We start from the raw sequence: 23,597 nt of genomic DNA, 5'->3' as shown, positions 1-23,597 counted from the left end.
CAGACCATCTTTCCTCTCTCCAATAAGGAGATGGGACTAAACTGATTCAGTAGGGGAATGGGAATATTTTTGGTTTAGAGAAAGATGGCTTTATGAACTGATGCTGTGTCTGGCATGTTGATAGTGACATTCATAAAAGGAATCCCAGCTTAGTTTTCCTTAGTGGATATGTGAATGTACTTGGAGCCTACAATTTTCACGTCCATTAGTGTGTTATTTTAAGAGAACAATTTGCCACAAGTGCCTTCATTATTCTAGTACAGAATTCCAGATAAATTCTGCACGAGGTAAATTTGAGCATTTAATTTTAGCAAAAAAAATCTTTGTTTTGAAGTATTTTAATCTCCTAAAGTTCAGGAAATTGCATGTGGCATTTCAAAAAGCCTTTTAACTTTAAAAAAATTCATCAAAAGACTGCTTGTTAAGGAGTTTATGCCATCAAAGAGCAGGAAAGGAAAGTGAAGAATGGAGTATCAAGGTACTATCTTTCCTCGTTAAGAGAGAGAAGGCCCTGGGATAGTTATTATAGGCTTTTGGGGCAAGGTTTGGCAACACTTACTAAGGCTTCATTGTGGCTAATCATATAAATATATCCTGCTCAATACAGTTGCAGAATTAAGTCCTTAATTTCTAAAACCATATTCCTTATTTCATATTCCTAAAGCAATGCATCCTTTAATAACTCCACTGTTTATTTCAGGATTCAGTTTAAGTTGTCCTCTTTTTACAAACTTCCCATTATTTGCTCCAGTCTGCCTTCCAGGCCTGTGTTTCTGAACTTGCATCTCTGATTTTTCTCTGGTCCTTTCATACAATTTGGTGTGAGAGCCTTCTGCTATGAAACCCCTGCCATCTGAAACAGCCATCTTGTGTCTCTGCATCACAGCTACACTCCACGTCTTTTCAAATCTCACCGAAGCCATCTTTTTTCCCTTTCCTACGTCTTTAACTTTTTATTCCCTCTGCTTTTTTTCCTTATTAACTTTGCCACTGTAATTAAATTCTGCAAAGTGTTTTATGTTGCAGTTTTAAAGTAAGACACTATACACACTTATGTTGTATTCTGTACTAAAGATGAATCTGTGTGTAAGTAGCTGGAAAATGATTTTGGAATGTTAAGAAGGAAATCCACCAGTCATTTTCTGATCTCTCTCCACAGTAGCATCCCATAACATATATAAGAACAAAGACATTTCTTCCTCACATTGGTATGTGCTTAAGAAATAGAAGTACACTACTCAAAATCAGCAGTGAAGATAGCCCTTGTGAAAAATTGTTGAATCAAAAATGTGTATTGCTTTCCTGTCAGAAACCGCATGTTCTGCAATATAACCTCTCCTGTTCTCCTTTGTTTCAGCTGTAACTGGGAATGATCCTCTTTTTTTTCTGGGAAGAAGATAATCTCCATTAGTACAAAGATATATTCAGTCGATCAGATAGTCACTTTGTATGCTTTCACAATCCATAATATTGGATTATTATGTTCTTTTTAATTTGGTCCATTATTTAAATAACCACTGCTGGGAATTCAGTAATAAACATCTATCAATAACCAATGGAGTATAAAAAGTGGCATATTAAATTCTTTTAAATTTTACATTGGCAAATTGCAGCTACTTTTCTTGAAAAAATATTTTTGTGTGACCCAAACAATTTTCACAGAGACACTTCCAGTATATTACAGTCTGCTAAGGCACAATCTTATTCCTAATGAAGTCAATTGCTTTATCAATTGATATCCCAGCAACAAATAGACAAGTGAGGCAGATGTTACAAACAAATCAGTATCCTAAAATGCAAAGTGGTATATTCTCCTTCTTAATGCATATGGATTGACTGATGTAATTCATTAGTCAATTAAAAGAAAAGTCCTAGTTCTTCTTCCCCTAAACAGACATTTGTTATGCCAGTGAAAGCGTCAAACAGATAATCCAAAACACCAAACCACGATCAGAAAAATAAAACAGGTCTGGGTGTGTTTGTAGACGGAGCTAGTATGGAGGCATTCCCAGACAAGGTGGAACCCACAGGTCACTAGTAAGGTAGCATGAAGAAGTCTGCACTACAGCTGATGGACTGTACCACATTTGTGGATAAAAACAAAACAAAACAGGAGCTTCTATTTTCCTGGATGCCAGAACCTTAACCTTCATAAGCAAAACATTCAATACAATTTAGATTGAAATCTTGATCCCACTGAAGTTAATGGGAGTTTTGCCATTGATATCAATGGGGCCAGAATTTCATTTCTGTGTTGGGAGATGTCCAGGGTGTTAAAACTCTATGGTATTTGACTACAGACCTATGTTTTGATGTACATAAATACACATTAAGGATAGTCTTGCTATTGGTGTTGGATATTAAGTTTGAACTGCACTGAGGGACAGGTTAATAAATAACAATATATGTGTTTATATGCTGTAGAAATGTATAAAGAAATAAATACTGTTTCAGGAATATACACAGGCCCACAGTACAACCCCAATTACCCAAAGATAAGGGGAGCCACCCAAAGCTTTCAGGTAATCAAAGGAGCTAGTCCAACAGTCTTTGAAATCTGTGCTCTAACCCCTAACACAACTTCTGTTAGGTTGGCTGTCTCTCTCACCTTATCACAGTCCTGGTTACTTTACAGTTCAGACCGTGTAGTGATCAGAAGTCCCATACAAACAGTGCTTCAAAGTAACACCTCAGGACACAGTGAACAAACAGACCTCAGCATTGAATGGAACAGTACCAACATATACGCAAATTTCTACATGTCTTTGTTTTAGAACGAAGAATACAAGAAGAATGAATAGAAACCCAACCCAATGGTTCAGTGAATGTGGTCGAGGAATACAATTGGAATGACACACATTTTATCTCTAAATAAACTCATCAACATCTTTGTTGCTGCTTCTTTTTGTTAAATTTAAAACGTTAAAAATGTTTTGCCAGAAAATGTTCATATTTTATTACTTTAGTGAAACACACACACACACACACACACACACACACACACACACACACCTACCTTGTTCTGCTACAAATACAAGAAAGTGAAATGGAAACTTTATTTTGTATAATATATCTGGAGAATTGATAGAATCTTGATTATCTGGAACATTTAAAACTATACTGGACAAAGTATTACAAAATGTATCATGAAGATCCAACTTTCACTAGCAGCAGGCTGGAATAAATTAGCTAATTCTTTTGGTTTCATAAACAGTATTCAAAAGAGTTTTATAGTTACAAACAGTTATGTATTAAATAATAAATAATTGCAGAAGATGAAAGAAATTTCAAGTTAGACACAAGCGAGAGAAGCTACTATTTCAGAGAAGATTTTAAAAATAGAGGAAAAAGTTGATGAGCTTTGGAGATACTCTACTGAAATGGTATAAACTGCAGAGGAAATGGCTCTCTAGCAACAGTGGCAAGACCGTAAATTAGCACCAGCGAGAAAGCTGATTCTAGCAGCAGAGGAAACAGAGAGGTAGAAGAGGGAGGCCAGGTTCATGGGATAGACTAGGGGAAGTCACAGTGTGTCAATGAAGACCCAAATGTCACATACCCATGCAAGCCTAATGATTTCAATGGGGTTTGCATGGGTAAAACTGACGCAGAATTGGCCAAATCAGACAGTTTTGAACAGGATCCTGAAAGGAATGGTGGAGGAAGTAGAGTTGATTGGCAGGGGGAGAAGATGGATATGGTTGCATGTCTCCCCAGAAGTGGAAAATTGGAAGAATTGCAAGAATTTGGCTTTGCTTTCATCATTTTCATTTTTTTTAACCTCAGAAATAAGGAATGAAAAGCAACAGCAGAACTAATTACCAAAAATAATAACTGCCAGCCAGAACTGGTTTGTTGGCATTCTACATCTTGTACAGTTAATGTTTACATAAGTATTTTAGAAAACACATTGTAATTAAAGCAATGAATCTTCATGTATGTTCATTTATATTCCTAGGACTCTTGTAACAGAGATTTGAAAATTCAAGGCCTCTCATGGGACTTCACTCAAAAGGCCTCTTACCACTACTGTTCAGTTGTTCCCTCGAAACCCTGATTTTTGTGGGCTTCTCTGGTTTATTGCTGTGCTTTGGACATTTTTAAAAATCCAATTAACATATAAAACAGTTGCTGCCACCAAAAGTTTCATGCATGGATTTCTGATGATAGAAAGAACAGATTTCAACATAAGAAATATTCTAGTAGTGACACTGATCAAAGATGTTTCCCTCTTTCACATTCCTTTTTGAATTAGTGCAGTCTCTGATCAAGAAGCATATACGTTTGCAGACTTTCTGGATCTTTTGTTTAAATGAGGAACTGATAACACACCATACCTCCAGATGAAGACTTGCAGCAAGCAAAGTAAGGACATACAAATAAATATAGGGTCAAATACAATCAACTTCAGAGGGCACCCTACAGATAGAAGAGAAACTAGTAAGACCTTTTTAGTACAATACATGGAGACTCATAATACAATTGGAATGATATTCAAGTTGAGTTTGACTACAGTACGTACTAGAATTCTTGATATGTTACTGAAAGTCTTCTATGCAGGACAAAAATATCTTGGGAGCAAAAAAAGACAAGTTCGCATTTAGAAAATATAGTTGCACGAAGTGCGTAATAGTGGAAGGACCTAATTCAGTGGGACAACATCAATTCCTTGAACATATTAAGCAGCTTGTTTTTCTAAATTTAAATACATGAATAAAGTCCATATATGCAGATGATAACAAATGCTTGAAGTCGGCAGCTGTGGCATGAATCAACCCATCATCTCATCGGTGAGTCCTTGATAATGTGTGGCAATTAATAGGAGAGTTGTTTTATGTACAAACCACTAACCATGGCCTTTACTGGTATTCATCTGGTTTGAATACCCAAATATGAATGCCACTGTAAGTTAGAATAAGATCCAGATAAAGCCTTAACATGCAGTTCCTGGGTCATTATATTTATATTTTAACTATGCTCCACCTGTCTGGCACAAAGTTCAAGTCTCTGTTATCAGGATTACACCCTAGCATTTGGGGTGACAGGAAATCTGTAAGAAAAAGAGAAAGTCGCACTCATCAGCAGCAGGATGGCAGATATAATCCCAACAGGAATAGCAGCACCAACTTCCTGAGTCACTGGGCTGGAAGGCATGTAGAAAGAAGGGGGAAAGGAGATCGTTTGGTTGTGCACTACAGAATAGAAATTCCAGCTCACTGGAATTAAGACACAAAGACCTGCAGCTAGGTACAAGAATCCAGCCACTAGAAAAAAACGGATGATCTGAGTTTTGTAAAGTATTCCCATATAAATACTTCTCAGAGCAAATATAGTGGAAGCCATTCCCAGTGCACCAACGATCATGGCAATCAGCAGGAGGCCCTGAGCAACAAAAATTGCATTAGGGATGGAGGTCTCATAGTCATTCATTTTATGACAGATCTGTTCTTTAAGGTCAGAGGAAACGTGGAGATAACTGATGAAGCAAACTTTCCATATTCCCACCCATGCAATGCCAGAGGAGATGATGGTGGTGTTGTCCACGTGCCATACTCTCCATTCCACAAGTCCCATTGAAATCGTGCATAAGATCCAGCCTGTTGTACCAAAAGCAAAAGCAGCTAGTTGGAGGTGAGAAGTGCTTACTAGGGAGGTCATGATCTGGAGATCTTCAACAAATGTCAAAATTCTGTTGTGGGCATATTAGCCATACAGACAATTGCAGAGGCACTGAAAAAAACCACAATATATCATTATGAACATGATCATATTAGTTTGTTTGTTTGTGAGTGTATGGATGTATGTACGTACATGTGAGAGAGTACACATACAAAGGAAGTATCGTAGTCTCCTTTCCTTAACCATGGTGAATTTGTGAAGATTAGTGTTTATAACTGAATAACATCAAGATTTTCTTTCAATTCACTTTGTTGTACTGGGGATGGAGAGGAAATGTCCCACATTGGCACTTATTATAGGATTTATTTTACATTCCTAAACCAAAAGGTAAGCTTCATGTATTTCCCAAAGTTATTTTCTCCATTGGTGCACATTGTGATTCAAGGATATCTTACAGCCTTGGAGTCTGAAATCCTCTGTTTACCCACAGAATGCAGGCAATGGTCCTGCAAGCTTCTTCATTCTACCATTGTACCTCAACTTAGAGCTGAAGAGTTCAACATTAGACAAACTGAAAACAAGAGATCTGTAAACATCAACTTCCCCATTCGTCCCCATTAAGATGAAGGCTGATGGTGAAGATTTAAATGTCAGCATTTATAATGATTAAACTGAGAATGTTTTAGCATTATTCTTGGATTGAGGGTAGATTTGGGACTAAGTAGAACACTATCCTTTTCTCTGTTCTCCACACCTACATAGTGGAATAACATTCTCTAGTGTCTTAGATTCACAAAGGGTGACTCATTATAACCCACCCAGCTTCCTCAGTTCCAGTCACCATGGGATAATAGGGGAATATTTCAGTCCTTGGCTCATATGCTGAGCTTACCAAAAGCATGCAACCTAATCATGCTGATTGGTTTTGTCATGCAGAAATTTTTTTGACTAAGAACTGGGCTGAGACCCCGCAACTGTTTCACATAGGCTTTCAAATAACTATAGCAATGATTCATTGCCACTAATTATTATTGGACTTGAATTTAATTTATTACACAGACCTGACAGGCGCTATACATCTTTAAATTCCATGATCTATCCATTCTCCCATCTCTTCCATCTTTTAATAATAGTCCAGATAAATTTAGTTTATAAACTGGTGGCTTGATTCAAGAAAGACAATATAGTAGGCCAAATTTTTATCTCACAACAATAGGTAGATCTACAGTGAGGGGTTTTGAATGTTAACACACATAACTTTTCTATATATTTAACTTTTTAGAATTTCACAAATATATCCAAGCCATATCTAGCTAGCTGCTGTTCCTTACAAATAGTGTAGCTGAGAGTATAAATTGTCTAAGATCGTTTTGGAAATCTTGGGTAGAAAAATCCAACAGTTAGTCTCTTTATCCAATAATATATAGTAGGTCTGGACAAAAACATTCTTGCTTGACATACTGGTATGTTGTATACTTACTTCAGCAATGAAGATAATTCCAGAGAAAACAAGGCAGTTTTGGGGCACAAGCTAGATACAGCATACTCCTCAGTCTGATCATATCAGCTTCCACTGCACTCCTGTATTTCAGACAGAATCCAGAATGTCCATTTCCTGTGGGAAGAAGACAATCTCCATATTGCAAATGTATATTTAATCAATTGTTTGGGGGGGGTGGGGGGAGGAGGGAATTACTCTGGCAAACTTACCTATATTTTTATCTGCTCAAAATGCATTACATTAATAAAAGCTCTTCAATCTGGTACATTATTTAATCATCTATTTTATAGACATCAGTAATTAATAGCTGCTAATAACCACATTGGTATTATGTCCCCATGGGGAATTATAGGTAGCATGTTTTCTGTCTTAGTTTCACATCTACGAAGTGCAGCTATTATATTTGTCTAGCACTGGGAGCACTGCATATAAAATTTTCATAGTTGACTTACCTCCGCTCTATTTAAGTGAGTTGATGCCCGTAGGAACAAAGATAGGCCAAAGCTGAACACTTTTGAAACTCCCACCCTTTGAGCATAGCCCAAAACTCTATATTTATAAACCACTGGTAAATAACTAATCTGTTCATCAGCTGACTGCTACCAGGTAGAGCTGGAGAATTTCACAACCAAGTCGGTGTCACAAAACGTCAGAACTCATTAGAGAATAGTCTCATCTTCATGCACTTGGATTTACCTGTTTGTTTTCTTGTCGAATTAAATGAGACTAAACCCCTTGATCAGTTTTTCTCAAACTGGAAGCATCAGCCAGTAAGTCCCTCGGCCCACGCCGCTTCCCGCTGCCCCCATTGGCCTGGAGCAGCGAACCGCGGCCAGTAAGAGTCGCGATCGGCCGGACCTGCGGACAGGGCAGGTAAACAAACTGGCCCGCCAGGGGCTTTCCCTACACAAGCAGCGACTCCAGTTTGAGAAACACTGCCCTTGATTATTATTCTCACTGCCAATCAAACCAATCCACATTTTATCTTAGCACGGAAGAGACACAAGAGGGAATTTTTTAAAAATCAGGAAGGTTGATTTGTAACTTTTCTTTCTTTCTTAAAGATTGATTTTATTGAAACTCGCAAAAATGTTATTTGAAATTTAAATTAAAAAAGAAGGGGGGATTTACAGTAAGATCCTGAAATGCATTGGGTCCCATTGGATTGTTTGAGGGTGGCAGAGATGTGGTTTCATGTTTCTAGGATGCTCAGAAAGGAAAATTTTGCAGATAGCAAAAATGTTGCTTTCTCCATTCCCTGCAGGTTGGGGAGCCTTTAAATCCAGGTCAGCAACATGAGGTTTTTTCCATTAATCAAACACTTTTAAAGTTTATTGAGTGAAAATATCATTGACCTGCAGAGGGCATTTTGCTCTAAGATTTCACTGGGTAGTCTGTGACTCAGCAAACTGACAAAATGCATTGACTTGTATGCAATGCCAAGGAATGTATTGTTGGCTTTAACTGCTGTACAGTACATTGAACTGCCATTATAGCATTAATCTTAATATCAGTTTGGGATTTATCTATCGTGTTCCAAAATTGCACAGCAAAATTCTGACAGAACAGTTGGTTAGACCAGTGAATAAACAGCATGCAAACGTGTTTACTTGTGTGTGCCACAGCCACAAGGACCCAAACTAATGGTGCTACATATTATGGGCCAAATTCAGCCTGATGCAGCCAGACACTATTTTCATAGGCTTCAACGGGGAATGCATCTTATTTCATCAAGGAAGAACTGGATTCATTATTACTTTTCAGTAAGAACGTGGCCTTCAGAAAGAAGCTAAGAAATGCCATTTTTAATTAAAACCTTTGGTTCCCCTGCAGATATTCCCCTAAAACACCTAAGGGAAAAAAGTGGAAGCTCAGTTGCAGTTCACATTTGGATCTAGACTGGATAAAGTACTAGCAAAATATACTGTAAGGAAACAATCCAACACTAACATTAAGATGAACAACATGACTTACTGGACTGTTTCAGTCTCTGATTTCTGTGATGCTATGAATATCTGGAATTAATAGATTTAGTGTAGTAAAACTATCCAAATGTAGTATGATAATGCAACATAAATAACTATGAAATTCCCTGATAAAACCAAGACAAAAACTCCTCTGAGTATAGGGACAGATTAATGCATACCCACTATAGAACTGTGCCTAAGGTACCAGCTTATGTATTTTTTTAAAAGTATTTTTAATACAAAAAAAAGAGACGATACTGCAACATTCGCCTGAGTCTGCAATAGAAACATAGCTCAGAGAGGGATGAGATGTTCTGTGATTCTGTAGCTTTTAATTCCAGAACACACAGCTCTCTGGGGCCCCACCAACACCATGCTGGAAAAGGCAGAAGAAGGGTGCACCAGTTGCTCACATACAGATTTGACCCAGCTGCTAGGGAAACTGCCGTGGGCCCTCCCTGCTGCTGAATCCTGCCTTGCTGAGGGGCAAAGTGGGCCTTCCTGTGCCCACTTCTAGAACGACCAGTTCCAACCTTAACTATGGAGTCACTACCAGGCACCTCCAAAATTATACAAAATGCTAGTGGCTACCAGTGTATGATGACATGGTTTCTGTGAGGATTAGTTTTAGGGTAGGTCCATACTTACCCGCCGGGTCGACGTGTAGAGTTCGACGTCTCGGAGGTCGAACTATCGTGTCTAATTTAGACGCGATAGTTCGAACTCCCCACGCACTCCGGTCGACTCCGGAACTCCACCACCACGAATGGCGGTGGCGGAGTTGACGGGGGAGCCGCGGACTTTGATCCCGCGGCATCAGGACGGGTAAGTCAGTCGAACTAAGGTAGTTCGACTTCAGCTACGCTATTCACGTAGCTGAAGTCGCGTACCTTAGTTGGACACCGCCCCCCCCCCAGTGTAGACCAGGCCTTAGAGAAGGAGTCTTTAGGAGAAGGGAATGTGGTGAAAAGAGGTATGAAGTTTATGTAGGCCAGCAGCTGTGTCAAGGTTCCTTCCCCACTCTGAACTTTAGGGTACAGATGTGGGGACCTGCATGAACACCTCTAAGCTTAATTACCAGCTTAGATCTGCTTTTGCTGCCACCACCCAAGTAGTTTGAGTCATTTGGGAAACTCTGTCTTCCCCCCCAAAACCTTTCCTTCCCTGGGTAGACTTGAGATACTCCTCCACCAATTCCCTAGTGAACACTGATCCAAACCCCTTGGATCTTAAAACAAGGAAGAATTAATCATCCCCCCTTCCCCTTTCCCCCCAGCAATTCCTGGTGAGTTCAGATCCAATCCCCTTGGATCTTAAAACAAGGAAAAATCAATCAGCTTCTTAAAAAGAAGGCTTTTAATTAAAGAAAGAAAGGTAAAAATCATCTCTGTAAAATCAGGATGGAAAATAACTTTACAGGGTAATCAGATTCATAGAGCCCAGAGGAACCCCCTCTAGCCGTAGGTTCAAAGTTACAGCAAACATAGGTAAAATCCTCTCAGCAAAAAGGGACATTTACAAGTTGAGAAAACAAAGTTAAACCTAATACGCCTTGCCTGGCTATTACTTACAAGTTTGAAATATGAGAGACTTGTTCAGAAAGATTTGGAGAGCCTGGATTGATGTCCTGTCCCTCTTAGTTCCAAGAACGACCCCCTCCCCCAAAAAACAAAACAAATTAAAAAAAAAGAGCACAAACAAAAGCCTTCCCCCCACCAAGATTTGAAAGTATCTTGTCCCCTTATTGGTCCTTTGGGTCAGGTGTCAGCCAGGTTACCTGAGCTTCTTAACCCTTTACAGGTAAAAGGATTTTGGTGTCTGGCCAGGAGGGATTTTATAGTATTGTACATAGGAGGGCTGTTCCCTTCCCTTTATAGTTATGACAAGCTGCTACTCACTTCATAGTTTACTGTTGTTTTGTCTCTTACTAAGTCCTTCATTTTTTGCTTCACTGGGACATTATCATTTCATTAGCATGTTGCATTGAGCGCTAACTAAATAGAGCAGGAGTGAGTAAATACGAAATGTAAACTTGAAAGCACTAGATGGAGATTTGTAAAATGGTCTATGGAAAAAAGAGAAGACAACAGCAAGATGATAGGCGAGGATATATTTAAGGAGTTTGCCTGAATAAAGAATCCCAGTTAATCCTACTGTCCGATTGCCTATTCTAGCATGCCCTAGAGGGCCATGGTTTTCCTCCCATCAGTTACAAGTGATGGAATGAGAGATCTGGACTTATGGTGAAATCCCTTCAATTTGCAATTTGTGTGAGTGAGAGTGAAAGAAGGCTGCCCTATGAACTGCCATTTCACTGTATAGTTTCATACAGTTTCTTGTATCACTTGTGCCTAAGAATGACACTTTTAATAATACTGCAATTGTTCAAGAAATAAACCTCCTCTGTTCTTTGATAGAGGTAAGATTTGCTGTCATGGCCATGTGTGTGCTACAGTTACAAGCATGGAGAACAAACAAAACTGCAACCCTTCCATAATGCACTCTGAGACTAGGTACATATTGAAAGTTGTCTTTCTTGTCACTTCATTTATTCTTTCAGATCACAAAGGACTAAGTGACAAACTCTTGTGGCTGTGTTACTCATTCTCAGCTCAGTGAAACATAAATAGCAGCAAACCTGTTTCTATTTTGAGATCAGTGCTACATATAGTGGAGAGCTATTTTTAATAACTCTTTAACACCCTACTCTACATTCATTAAGTGAGTTGTCCAATCTGTTTAAAAAAACCCCTCCTATCTACCCACAGACAAACAGGTTTGAACAACAGCAGGTGAATGAAGGAAGGAGGAGCAAAAAGATCTTACAGTGACTGATATAAACTGTTATTTTATTTGTGCATTAAATGTTGTTATTGGGGGGATCTTAAAAAGTTCTGGGTCCTGAAGTTCAAATGCTTAGTTCAAACTCTCTAAATCATTTGTGAGTTGTCCTTATCCCACCTGTATGCCCTTTCTGGCACACCACTCTCCATATAACAGGCTCTTGCTTCCTTCTACTATCTTCTTACAATGGGAAGATTCCCTGACTCTCCTGCCCTTTGGGAGGTGGCTGACAGAACTTCTCACTCGTCTCCAGTTTCTGCAAGGGGCAGTTTGAGGAATATACAGTATGGAAATCCTTCTGTTCCTATTGTCGTGGCTGCAGGGCTACCTCAGGCTCTGACCCCTTCTCTGAATGCACCCAACTCAGATATGAGGCTTTGTTCCTGTGATTCCCTGGGGTGGAATGATCCTTCCACTCTTAGACCAGGTCCTGGACTACAGCACCTTGTGGATCAACTGTGCTTACCCCGAACTGGGTTTGGTTATCTGTGGTTCTTCCCTTACAGAGCTTGTGGCCAGTGGTGAATAGTGACCCCAAACAGCCTTCTTAAAACAAGGTGTGGTTTAATCTTAACAGAAGGAACAAGACAAAGCGTAGCAGAGGTTTTTAGAACAATAAAGCAGCTATACTCATGTCCATTGTACCTAAAGACATACCCCAGACCCCTGCTCTCTGGAAGGTCTTGGTCTCAGAATGTTTCCCAACAGTCTCTTCTTTTGAGGGACAGCCTTTTAAATCCAGCCAAAATTCTCTGTTCCAGTTTTCCTGGCTTGGATCCCCCCTGTGGCTGCCAGCTGAGACTCTCTCTCCCTTGACACACTGCCCAGTGAGCTTAACAGGGTGTCAGAGGTGGCACTTCACAAAGAATGGCTTAGACACTGTCTCTCCAGTGTGGGTGAATGGGTGTTTCTCTGAAGCCATTGTCCTCCTTCCTGCTTGAATTAACCTGTTGTATTCATACATCCATCCTGCTTACAACAGCCAGACAAACAGAACATATAATAGTCACAAATTGTTATTGAGCAGTTTCACATCCATCACACCTATGTTCCACCCCACTCTGGGGCTATGCTGTGATGGGACATCATAACTTCTCTGCCCATTACTGCTTTTCTTTCTGGTTAACATTTAAAAGCTTTCTGCAGTCAGTGTGGCCAGAGCACCTGCTTCAGGAGTTTGGGGGTGAGAAAGTTCCTTATGAAAATATTTCTTAACCTGAGAAAAAGATTTAGGTTGGTTATAGGATGAGCAAAAACTCAGGATTTCCATATTCACTGGTTTGTTGATCCCCTAATTTACATTTAGGGGGTTGAAAAGACTGGTTTCTTTTCTCCTCTCTAAATCCCTCTATTTTAGGGTTGGTTGTTTTGTTTGTGTTTGAATGAGGAAATGTTGTGGCCAGGAACAATGTGGCATGGTTAATACTGCCTTGAGTAGAAAAGGCAGGTGCTGTTGAGAATTTTCACACCCAGCTCTGCCAGGGTATCTTATGTAGCCCCTGGCTTTTTTTGAAGCTTCTCTGAAGCAGCTCCCACAGACAACATCCCAGATGCGGTAGCTGGGGAAAAAAATGAGACAGCAAAATGGTTGCTTGGTAACACTGAGCAGGTATTCTTTCAGGAGCCTCTGGAAAGAACCCCAGGACCGCAAAGGCTTGCCTAACCTGGGCGACACAGGAAGAGGCCAGGAGTCGGACGGTTATGCTAAGGCAGCCAACTGCAGGGCCTAGATAACCTGCACATGGCTGGAACCGTGCAGATGTAACCCACATACCTCCTGGGTGTGGTGCTCTGTCCCATCTAGTGGCACCGAAACCACTTGGGGTAGGTCCATACTTACCCGCCGGGTCGACGCGGAGAGTTCGACTTCTCGGAGTTCGAACGATCACGTCTAATCTAGACGCGATCGTTTGAACTCCGAACGCGCTCCCGTCGACTCCGGAACTCCACCACCGCAAACGGCGGTGGCGGAGTCGATGGGGGAGCCGCGGAGTTCGATCCCGCGGCGTCTGGACAGGTAGGAAATTCGAACTAAGGTAGTTCGACTTCAGCTACGCAAATAGCGTAGCTGAAGTCGCGTACCTTAGTTCGACCCCCCCCCCCCCCGTAGTGTAGACCAGGCCTTAGAGAGAGATTAATGAGTCTGCTCTACAGACTTAGCTAAGAGCCATATGGCTTTTAGCTCCTGCAGTAGAGGCTTGTGCACTAAGATCCCAGGTTTGATCCGACCTGCAGACAACCGAGATCTGTTGGCGTTACACATGTGCACTGAGCCCAGACAGCCACAATATCTGGGGGAAAGAAGTTGGCTACAAGAGATCAGCTTCCAGTTGCTGGAGGAAATGCAGCCCCTCAGTTGCTCTCTGAAGGAAGGAGCACAAAATATTTAGTGCCCATTGGGCCGAGGATGGTCCATGGACCCTCTTAGGGGAAGGAATGAGAGACCTCCATCGCTCCTGGGACATGGGGTGCTCCAAGACAGGGCTGCACTTCATTTTAGTTTTAGTCCAGCTCTGGCCTTCCTTGAAGCAATAGTCAACCCAGTTTTGACCATAAGCTTCTGCAGCTACAGAAGCTGCTTCTTTTCCTGCATAAACCTGAAGTCAGACTTACAGGGTTTCAGGCCTTTCCCAGAAAGGCACCACAGACTTCACCCCATCCAATTACCATCTATGGCAAGGAGGAAATCAGACATGGACACACACGCTCCTGCCGTTCAGCTGCCATTCCAGGTCCCTTATTCCTCAGGTTAGGCAGATTCAAGGAACAATTGTATCTTGGGTATCCCAGAAAGCCATGGATTTTTTTCAGCAAAACAGAGCCCCAACGAGGAGACTTCAAATCACACCCTTGCGCAGCATATAACACTTAAATTATGTGGCAGCAAGGACACTGGAAGTTTTGGTAGCAGGGCAGAAGATCATTCCGACTTTTGGCACCCATTAATAAAGTGACGAAGATGGTTTGGATTTCTGGCAACCTGGAAGCAGTTAGTATATTGGGGGTGTTACTTTCCCCCACCCACTCTTCTTACACAGGGTTCAGATGACTTGAAATTTGGGAAAGGGATTTTGAATTCTTTATCCTCCACTCCAGCAAACCATAACAGCAAGTGCCTCCCTCACTTCCCCCATCCTTCCACCCCTCGTGACTTTCAACAACAACAGAGAACAATTCATTCAATCTTTGTGCTAAAGATAATGAAGCAGTGCTGCCATGGGAGACGGGTGTGTGACGGCCCTGCGCCCTTGCTCAACAGCTCACACCTGCTGCAGGGATACAAAGACTCAGAGAATTTCCCTCTGGATTTCAGGACAATCACAGGTGGGAGGGAGGACTACATGCTCAAAAGGATGATCAGGCGGGAACTGTTGCCTCCATGCAAGTGATAAACATGACTCAATATAAATGAAATTCTACAAATGATGAATAATAAACCAGTAAAGTGTAGTATGGTTTTCCCTATTATAGAATCATGGACGACTAGGGTTGGAAGAGACCCCAGGAGGTCTATTAGTAGCCTCCGTCCTTGTTAAAAGGTTTTTGCTATTGGAAATCTAGTGTAATTTTTGAACACTTTGAAGAGAAGATCCATTATAAACTCATCCCTATAAAATCAACTTAATACAGTGATATGGAATGAGTTTTCCCTTCCCCCATTAACACAAGAACTCATTTTACCAGCTTCATTTCCTTTCATTTTTAGCAAACGTTTTCATTTGTTGATATTTTTAGCATTTGGTTGTGTTTTGCAATTAACATTCAAATCCTATCTTAGTGCAGTTTTATTGCCTACATGCGGTTTTATTGCAGCATTTGGGATGTAGCTTACTAACCAAATCCTTTGCTTGATTCAAATCTTCCAACAGAAAGTAAGTTTCAAAAACGGCAGGATAACCTTAGCAATATCCCTATGATTTAATGGCTGAAAACTTAGTTCTTCAGTTCCCAGTTGGGAAAGCAAACTTTAAAGAAGCAAAGAAATACTCATATCTCCCTCCATCCTTTCTTTATCAGACCTTCATAAAATAAGTAGTACAAAAAAAAAGAGAATCTTACTTTCGTGGGTCTCTGAGCGGCCTGAACCACAGAAGAGTCAGTTGCATGAAACAGAGTTCTGGACACAGAGTGCAGAGAGCTGGAAAAAACACACCTATGTGGAATGGTCTGATTTTTTTGAACTATGGAATAGGTACCTCACAGTTCTTTTCAGACTCCCACTAAGTCAACAGAGATATAATGAGGCAGTTAATCATTAACACATTATAACATATGATGTACGTTTTGCCATATAATTTTAGTTGCACTAAAACTTTTGTCAAAATATTTAAACACCCATTTTAAATTCAGTTTTCTGTAAAGTAATTCTTCAGAGATATTGTCACAGTGATTGGATGAGTTTAAGACCAGGAGGACCATTCTGACCCACTAGTGTGGGGTCCTGAAGAACACAGCTCATAGAATTTGAAAACATAGAGAGATGGTGTCATAATTCTCTTCTCCTGTTAAAGTCTTGCTATCACATTTCTTGTGCACCTACAATTCACAGTTATGTCTTGGTGGTGAGGAGGAATGCAGGAATGGCTCCCAAAGCAAGATGTGCAATATATTATTTAGTTTGCTATTTGGAGAAACAAATCTGAGCTGTTGCATTCTCTTTTTGCCTGGAATTGTTTTGACTCCATATCTGAGTAAGAGGGCTAACACATTAACATTTCAATAAGGAGAACTGCTCCGAACTTGCTATCTTGAAATCCATTTTTCTTTCTTCTTGGTGTTTAATTTCTTCCTGTTTTTCCCATGAGTGAAAAAAATGGCTCTGATTTCCTGGTAGGCTTTCTCACCTTCCTTGCAGTTCATCCTGGCTGGAGCCCACAGTATTTTTTGTTATGGTCTACAGGCTCTTACAAAGAACAATTTCTATCCCATGCAATAAGTGCTCTGATTGGCCATTGCTTGCAATAAAGGGCTCTGCTAGGAGAAAGAAAATCCTTTTCCTGCTTCTCCCTGAATCACCTTACATCCCGTTATCTTCTCAGGGATGGATAGATTCACGGATTTGATCTGCAGGTAATGTGGCAGGGCTCCCTGAGTGTGGGTACTGGAACTTTCCCTCTCTGTTGTGGCTGCTCCAGATCGAGACTCTTTCTTTGGCCGGGGATAGCAGGGTTGTGGAGTTTGCCATTTTGTTGCACAGGCACGTTCGGTTGCTGGCTTTATGATCGTGTATCAGGATGTTGCGAGGTTAAGTATGTTTTCGGATGGGCTGGGATTTGTTGTTATGGTTGGAGCCTGGCGACTGCCCTTGGACATTATTACGGATCTATTGATTCACAGGACTACAAATTGGGCAGTAGGTTGTGGCAGCTAGGAAACGGATTTCCCTTCCTGTGGCAAGGAATGGTGCGGCACATGGGACAATGCATTTGTGGGTAAGGTCTAAATGCCCTGCCTATAAATGAAGCACCAATGCCTCTCCCCATGAGGAGAACAGGACTGGATTCTTGGAGATTCCCAAGGGTCGGTGGTTGTGACAGCTATGCAATTTTCTGCAATTTCATTGCAGAGATCTTTTTGAATTATGTTTAATTGTCATTAGAGTCTATTGTACCATTGAGGACTGGGACTCTATGTCACCTCTCAAGGGGGGAGATGTGCAAGACCTGGGGGTTCAAAGGACTCTATTGAACAATGTGCCAGACGGGAATGGGCTTTTGGAACAATAAGTGTGTGAAGTGATTTTCCTGGGGAATATCTAGGAGGAGGTGAATGCAAATTCCCCACTTCCAATTATGTAAATACCCAGCCTTTTGAAAGGATGGCCTGAGGCATAAGCCATTGTCTGCTGATCACCGGTTATATGAGAACAAGATCAAAGGCCAAAATTATATAAAGGAAAGGCTGAAGTATTCATGGTTGTTCTGTTTCTGAGACAGTTATGAACTTGTAACCATCAGGAAAACCAGTTGGGAAGTTTTGAAGGACTGACATATATGAGACCCCACAGTAGGAGTTGGGGAGACTTCTGGTAAGCTTTTTAGCATGCACATGCGGGGGAAGAGGGGTGTTATTGTTTTTCTCTGTAATGTTTGCACTTTAAGAATAAATATGCTCAATTATAAAGAGCTGTACGGTAACTAATAACTACGGGATATTATGCTGTTCATAGTCTCTAGAGAGAAAGCAAAGCACAGTCTGGCTTGCTGGGGATATCACGGTATAGGCAGGGAACTGTGCAGGCTGAAAAATTCCAGTCAGGAGGAAGAAATAAGTGGTTTCTACTGAAGAAAGGTGATAGTTTAGAGTCAGAAGCCTGCAGTGGGTGTTCTTGGTAGACTACAAAGCGGGAATACAGGTGCAGTTGCCCTGAACGGTGACAATGGTCATTCCTATGCAATAGCAAACCCATTGTCTCTGGCCTGCCACACTCTGGAATAGGAAGGCTTCTCTGAGCCTTGGGTTAGGTGAGGTGATCACACTCAGAAAACTTTGAGACACTCTCTAAGAGCACTCCTCTGATCCCCTTCCCTCATTGCTGCTGCCAGGGTGTGTCATCACTCAGGAGTTAGCCTTGATTGAGTTATCTGGAATTTTTGGCCACGCAGCTGTAGCTTCCATCAATGGCACACTTAGACAAGGTATCTGTCTCGGCCCTCTTTGGCTGCTTACCACTGGCAAAAAACCAACACGACATTTTAAAGATGAAAACTTGCATAAAAATGAGATTCCGATATGTCTGTCAACTGCTACAGCAGCACAATGGCATTCTGTTTCAGCTAGACTTCTGTGGAGCTTAGCCTATGATGCGTGTGATAATGTAACCCATTGCATAGGCTGAGCCATTTCTGTCTTAAGGGGTAATGTAACATGGCCAAGCAACTGGGATATGAAAATTGGCTACAGCGTTTCATTAGCATGTTATTATGCTTTGTATAGTCACACTGTGCATTTACATGATAACACCAGCAAATTATTAAGGAGAGGCTGGAAACTAGGGAAATTTTCTGCCTTCCTCTTCCCCACCCACCCTTCTTGCATCTCCAAATTGTTTGTTCATTGTCTAAACAGTTATTAGCTTCCCAGCCAGGAAATAAAATTTCTCCTCTCTGTGAGCCCAATCCAAAGCCCATTGAAGTTAATGGGAATCTTTTCACTGACTTCAAAGAACTTGGGATCAGGCCCTGTATGTTCTGTGGGTCGCAGTATATGTTCAATAGCCTGGAACTGGAAATATTTGCTGTAAATGAATTTTCACTACATTTGCCAAGGGGAAAAGCCGGCTGAAATCAAGCCACAGCGCCGGACAATGACTTTACAGTTGGCCCTGAGGGAGCAAGCAGCAGTTTGTAGTTGCACAGCCCCATGAACAGACCAGAGAACAAATCGGGACTCAGGCACAAGTCCCTCCATGCTCCTCTGGGAGGAAGGGAGGAAGTGACTTCACCTCCTTCCATGGAGAAGCTCATTGGTCCCTGTGCACCTGGCCAGTGAGTTGTGGACAGTGAGTTGAGGGGTGCAGGTGCAGCCATGTCACCACTCTGCTTGTTTGTTTGCAGCAGGAAATAGTGGGCGAGTAGCACCTCTTCCAGCTATCACAGCAAGAGTCAGTAGTTGACACTTACACCCTCTTACTCTGCTGGGTGGCCAAGCAAGGGCTGTGACAGCTAAATATGCACTGTGCGATAAAGGGAACTTTTTTTTCACACAATGCATATTTAGCTGTGGAACTCATTGCCATAAGATGTCATTGAGCTCAAGAGCATAGGAAGATTGAAACAAAGGATTGGGTATTTATATGGACAACTGCCAGAGTTGTTACAATAGTATAGATTTAAAAAAAACCAAGAGCACTTAGAAGAGAAAAACTAATACTTCTGAGCACATGCTGACCTCTAAATGGGGATTGGAAGAAACTTTCCAGGTGAGCAGGTTACCAAAACTCTCCAGCTGGAAGTTATGGGGTATCATCCTCTGAAACATCTACTGTTCACCACTATTAGAGACAGGATACTGGACTAGATGGATCACTGGTCTGATCCTGTCTGGCAATCCCTCTGTTTCCAAGCCTATGCATGTAATGCTTGCACGATGTGGTGAGGACTGGAAGTGGTTGCTAAACAAAGCTTGACTTTTTCTCCTAGTGAGTTTATCACTGGCTCATTTTCCTCAGTGAGTCCCAATACTTTGGAATGCTGAAGTACAGTCAAAGTGCTGCAAGGTCGTCTTTGCACAGCCCATGGAGAAAGGCAGCTGTGGCTAAAATCATCTCCAGTTACACTGGGTTCCAAATGGGAAACTTAACATATGTCAAACCACATTCAGTCCATTTATAGCCAAGGCAGTGGTTCTTAAAGGAAACTGATTGCTCAGTTGGACAGGATGATGGAAATCTCATTAGGATGCAGTGGAGTGGCTGATTCAATAATATGAAAGAATGGATACATAGCAAAAGCTCTGGGCCAGATTCTCAACTAGTGTAAATGGGCCCAAGCTACACAGATGGCAGAAAAGCTCTGTCCATGTGTACCAGCTGAGGGTCTGGCCCTCTTTTTCACTGGTGCTTGTGTCATTGCTAGTGGCTTTGTTTTAGATGACCGCAGAAACCCTTGGATTTTGCTATAGATATTTTACATGCCCCAAAGACCTGGAAGAGGCACATGATTCTTGATATTCCATCCTTCCAATATCCAAAGTATCTAGCCACCTAGCACACTCCAAAAAGATTTTTACTTTGAATATATTTTGCTATGAATATAGGTGAAAATCACTTATACAAATGCACACACTACACACACCTCTTGCCGTAAGTACATAATATACCATTTAGTGGCATTGCATACTGTGCTGTACTAGTAATGGGAGGCTAGGTGAATAGTAGATAATTGAATTCAGGAGGCCTCAATCAGGTTATATCCAGATTCTCTCCCCTTCAAAAATGTATTGCCTAACGTGAATATTTTATGTTTGGAATATCACTCTGCTGGTGCCACTTCCCAAACCCCCTAGGCCACTGTGTCAGAGATATCAAGAGGTTTGCTGCCTTCTTCCCAAGCAGATGTGTCTCCTGTCCTCAGCCCTGGCTGGGGATCGTGGGAGGTTGGTATTACCAAGGAGCTCTTGGGAGCTTGCACAAGTTCCTTCTTCACAAATCTGGCCTTTCACTAAAAGGCAAATTGCAAGCTTTCATTAAAAAAGGTTTCTAGCTCTATTCCGTGGGGAATTAGCCTTCTACCGCATAATCTGATTTCTCAGAAGGGCTCTCCAGAGACCCCAAGGCCACGTGTGTTATCCTGGGGGCTGAGCTCAGGATGGAGATTTTGGCTTTGTAGCATAGAATATATTTATACATCCATTATGGACTAAATGTTCAAGTCAGGGTGACTTCAGTCAGATTTGTGGGTGTTCAGCAGCTCTGAAAGTTCAATCACTTATATTTAGGAGCCTAACTAGAAATGTAGGGGTAAATAGAAAGCGTCAGGCTTTTCCCTCTCTCATTCTCTTTCTTCATATACACATTCAAGTGGTGTCATACTGGAAAAAAAACTTTCCATGATAGACAATGAGTAGCCTAAAAGAATTTCAATAGTCAGCAGACTGAGCTATTTGCTGCATCATAAACACGGAGTCCAGATCAGTGTTCCTTTCTTTATTCTCAGTCATCAGCTCTTTGGCTCACAGAGATTATGCATAGATGGGGTCTGCACCAAACACTCCTAAAAAAGTTTGGACATGTTCCGTCTGATCGCAACAGGAAATGCGAGCATATATGTCCATATGATAAACCAAAAAATGAAAAGTCAAAGAAAGCCTTTTCTTCACATCAGCTGACTAAAAACTAACAAATCATTTGCTCAACAAGAAATTGGTTATTTTCAAAGAGTGGAACTGAGGAAATCCAGACCAAAAAAAAAACAAAACAGCAGCAGCAGCCCTTTTTGGTAGTTCCATTATTATTTCCAGAAAGCAATAAGCAGGTCATTAGAAAATTCAACACATACATTCCTGAAGACTTATGGATTTCTACTACAGCTATCTTAGAACCCACTATATGAGTTGATATCAACAAGTGGTATCTCGGTAGTCATTCTGGATGTGTTTTTCTTGTATTTTTCCATCTTCTGGGCACTGACTTAAGGCTTGTCATTCTCAGCCAAGAGCAGTTGTGGGAAAATTGAATAGCATATGTTCCTATCAAAGAGAATGGAGTAAAGGAATCAATAGAAAACACCATTATTTTCAAAAGCTTTAAACCATTTACAAAGCAAGCTCACAGTCAGAACACAGGACAATGTTAAAGTGCCTTCCTAGTAAGAAACCTGTGTGACCTCTGGGTTATGGCAGTTGGTCACTAGCAGATCAGTTTGGAAAACCAGTGGACATCAACAGATCACAATATTTCAACTGATCTCTATCCTGTCTAAATCTGTTCAATAGGAAATATTTTTTCTATGGAGAAACTTAAAATATTATAAAGATGAAATGTAAATATAAATGGATTATGCAGGATCTGCAATCCAAAAATTATTCTCATGAACTATAAAATCATTGAAATAATTCGAAATCATAATATAATGGAAGAGAAATGCCAGCAATTCTCTAGCCCTATGTATGCTAAAATGCAAGACACACACAATTTAGAAAGACCATCAAGGCTGACTCAGTGGTTGGAAGGTAACACTGTAGATCCTGGGAAGGTGAGATTAGTTTTGTGTTACCCTACAGTGGTACTTGCTGGATGGCTAAGCATGGCATTAATGGAACATCTGAAGGAGAGTCAGTGTTGCAAAAGGTATTTTTACAGCAACAGGTGGGAGAAACATAATTAAACATAGCAGCTAGCCTAAGGCTTTCTTGGAAACAAAATTGCACACAAATCCTGCATTACAGTTGTGTAGGTTGAGAGAGTTAGAGTTGGGGGAACACCTCTCCTCAAGTTCCAACATCTGTTCAAACTGTGTAAGGCTGTTTTGGGAAAGCTAGTCTTGTCCTGAATTCCAAGACTTGAATCAAACTTGTGTCTTCATCAAGATGTGCCAGCTGTTATTTTCCCATATGCTGGTCTTACCTGTTGCTCTACACAAGTCACTTTAACTTTCCTTCTAGCACTCCTTTTATGACAGGAGCAGGAGGTAAAATTAGAAAACTGTTGGCAATGGTAAATATTTACCAAAGAGGTCACACAATTGCACCTTGTGATGTGGCTGTGAAATGAGTAATAATTGAGTCATAATGGCCTCAGAAACATTAATTGTGAATTTCCTGGCTGCTGTGGACTGAAATGCCAACTAAATGGTACACAGATGTATTTTGCATAATAGATTCGTAGTAAAAAGAGACTCATAGAATAAGCCCAGAAGAGACCATTATATTCAGGAACTCAAACTAGATATCACAGACCATTTCACCCACTTATTTGAGCCCAATAACCTGTTTGTGTGTTTGGCTAAGCAAACCTTCCAGAAAAACCTCCAGTCTTGAAGGCACCAAGAGATGGAGAATCCATCAGTTCCCTTGGCAGTTTGTTCCAATGGTTAATCACCCTTGCTATTAAAAATGTGTTCCTAATTTCAAATGTGAATGTCTGGCTTCAAGCTTCCAGCCACTGGCTCTTGTTATACTTCTTCCCTGCTGAAGAGCCCTTTAGTAAACAGGTACTTATACTCTGT

The 23,597-nt window shown here is 41.0% G+C and overlaps 1 protein-coding gene and 1 long non-coding RNA gene across 2 annotated transcripts; both read right to left on the bottom strand.

The window, feature by feature from the left end:
* Nucleotides 1-5,019: 5,019 nt before the first annotated feature.
* On the bottom strand, nucleotides 5,020-5,658 carry LOC120397128 (claudin-34-like). The gene has a single exon (XM_039522667.1). It carries the CDS (start codon nucleotides 5,656-5,658, stop codon nucleotides 5,020-5,022), a length of 639 nt encoding a protein of 212 aa, XP_039378601.1.
* Nucleotides 5,659-21,858: 16,200 nt separating this feature from the next.
* On the bottom strand, nucleotides 21,859-23,094 carry LOC120397537. The gene is made up of 2 exons (XR_005593848.1): nucleotides 22,997-23,094; nucleotides 21,859-22,119 (listed from the first exon to the last, which is right to left on the bottom strand). It is a non-coding gene; the product is annotated as an uncharacterized LOC120397537 (long non-coding RNA).
* Between the last annotated feature and the right edge of the window lie 503 nt (nucleotides 23,095-23,597).

The sequence above is a fragment of the Mauremys reevesii genome, linkage group 1, assembly GCF_016161935.1.
Source record: "Mauremys reevesii isolate NIE-2019 linkage group 1, ASM1616193v1, whole genome shotgun sequence".
In the NCBI taxonomy this organism is placed as follows: domain Eukaryota; kingdom Metazoa; phylum Chordata; order Testudines; family Geoemydidae; genus Mauremys; species Mauremys reevesii.
The sequence above is the reverse complement of the archived record's forward strand: the minus strand, read 5'-3'. Positions and strand labels throughout refer to the sequence as shown.

What these genes read in the sequence shown, in the direction of transcription:
- LOC120397128 (XM_039522667.1), bottom strand. Translation starts at nt 5,658, where the DNA reads ATGACCTCCCTAGTAAGCACTTCTCACCTCCAACTAGCTGCTTTTGCT.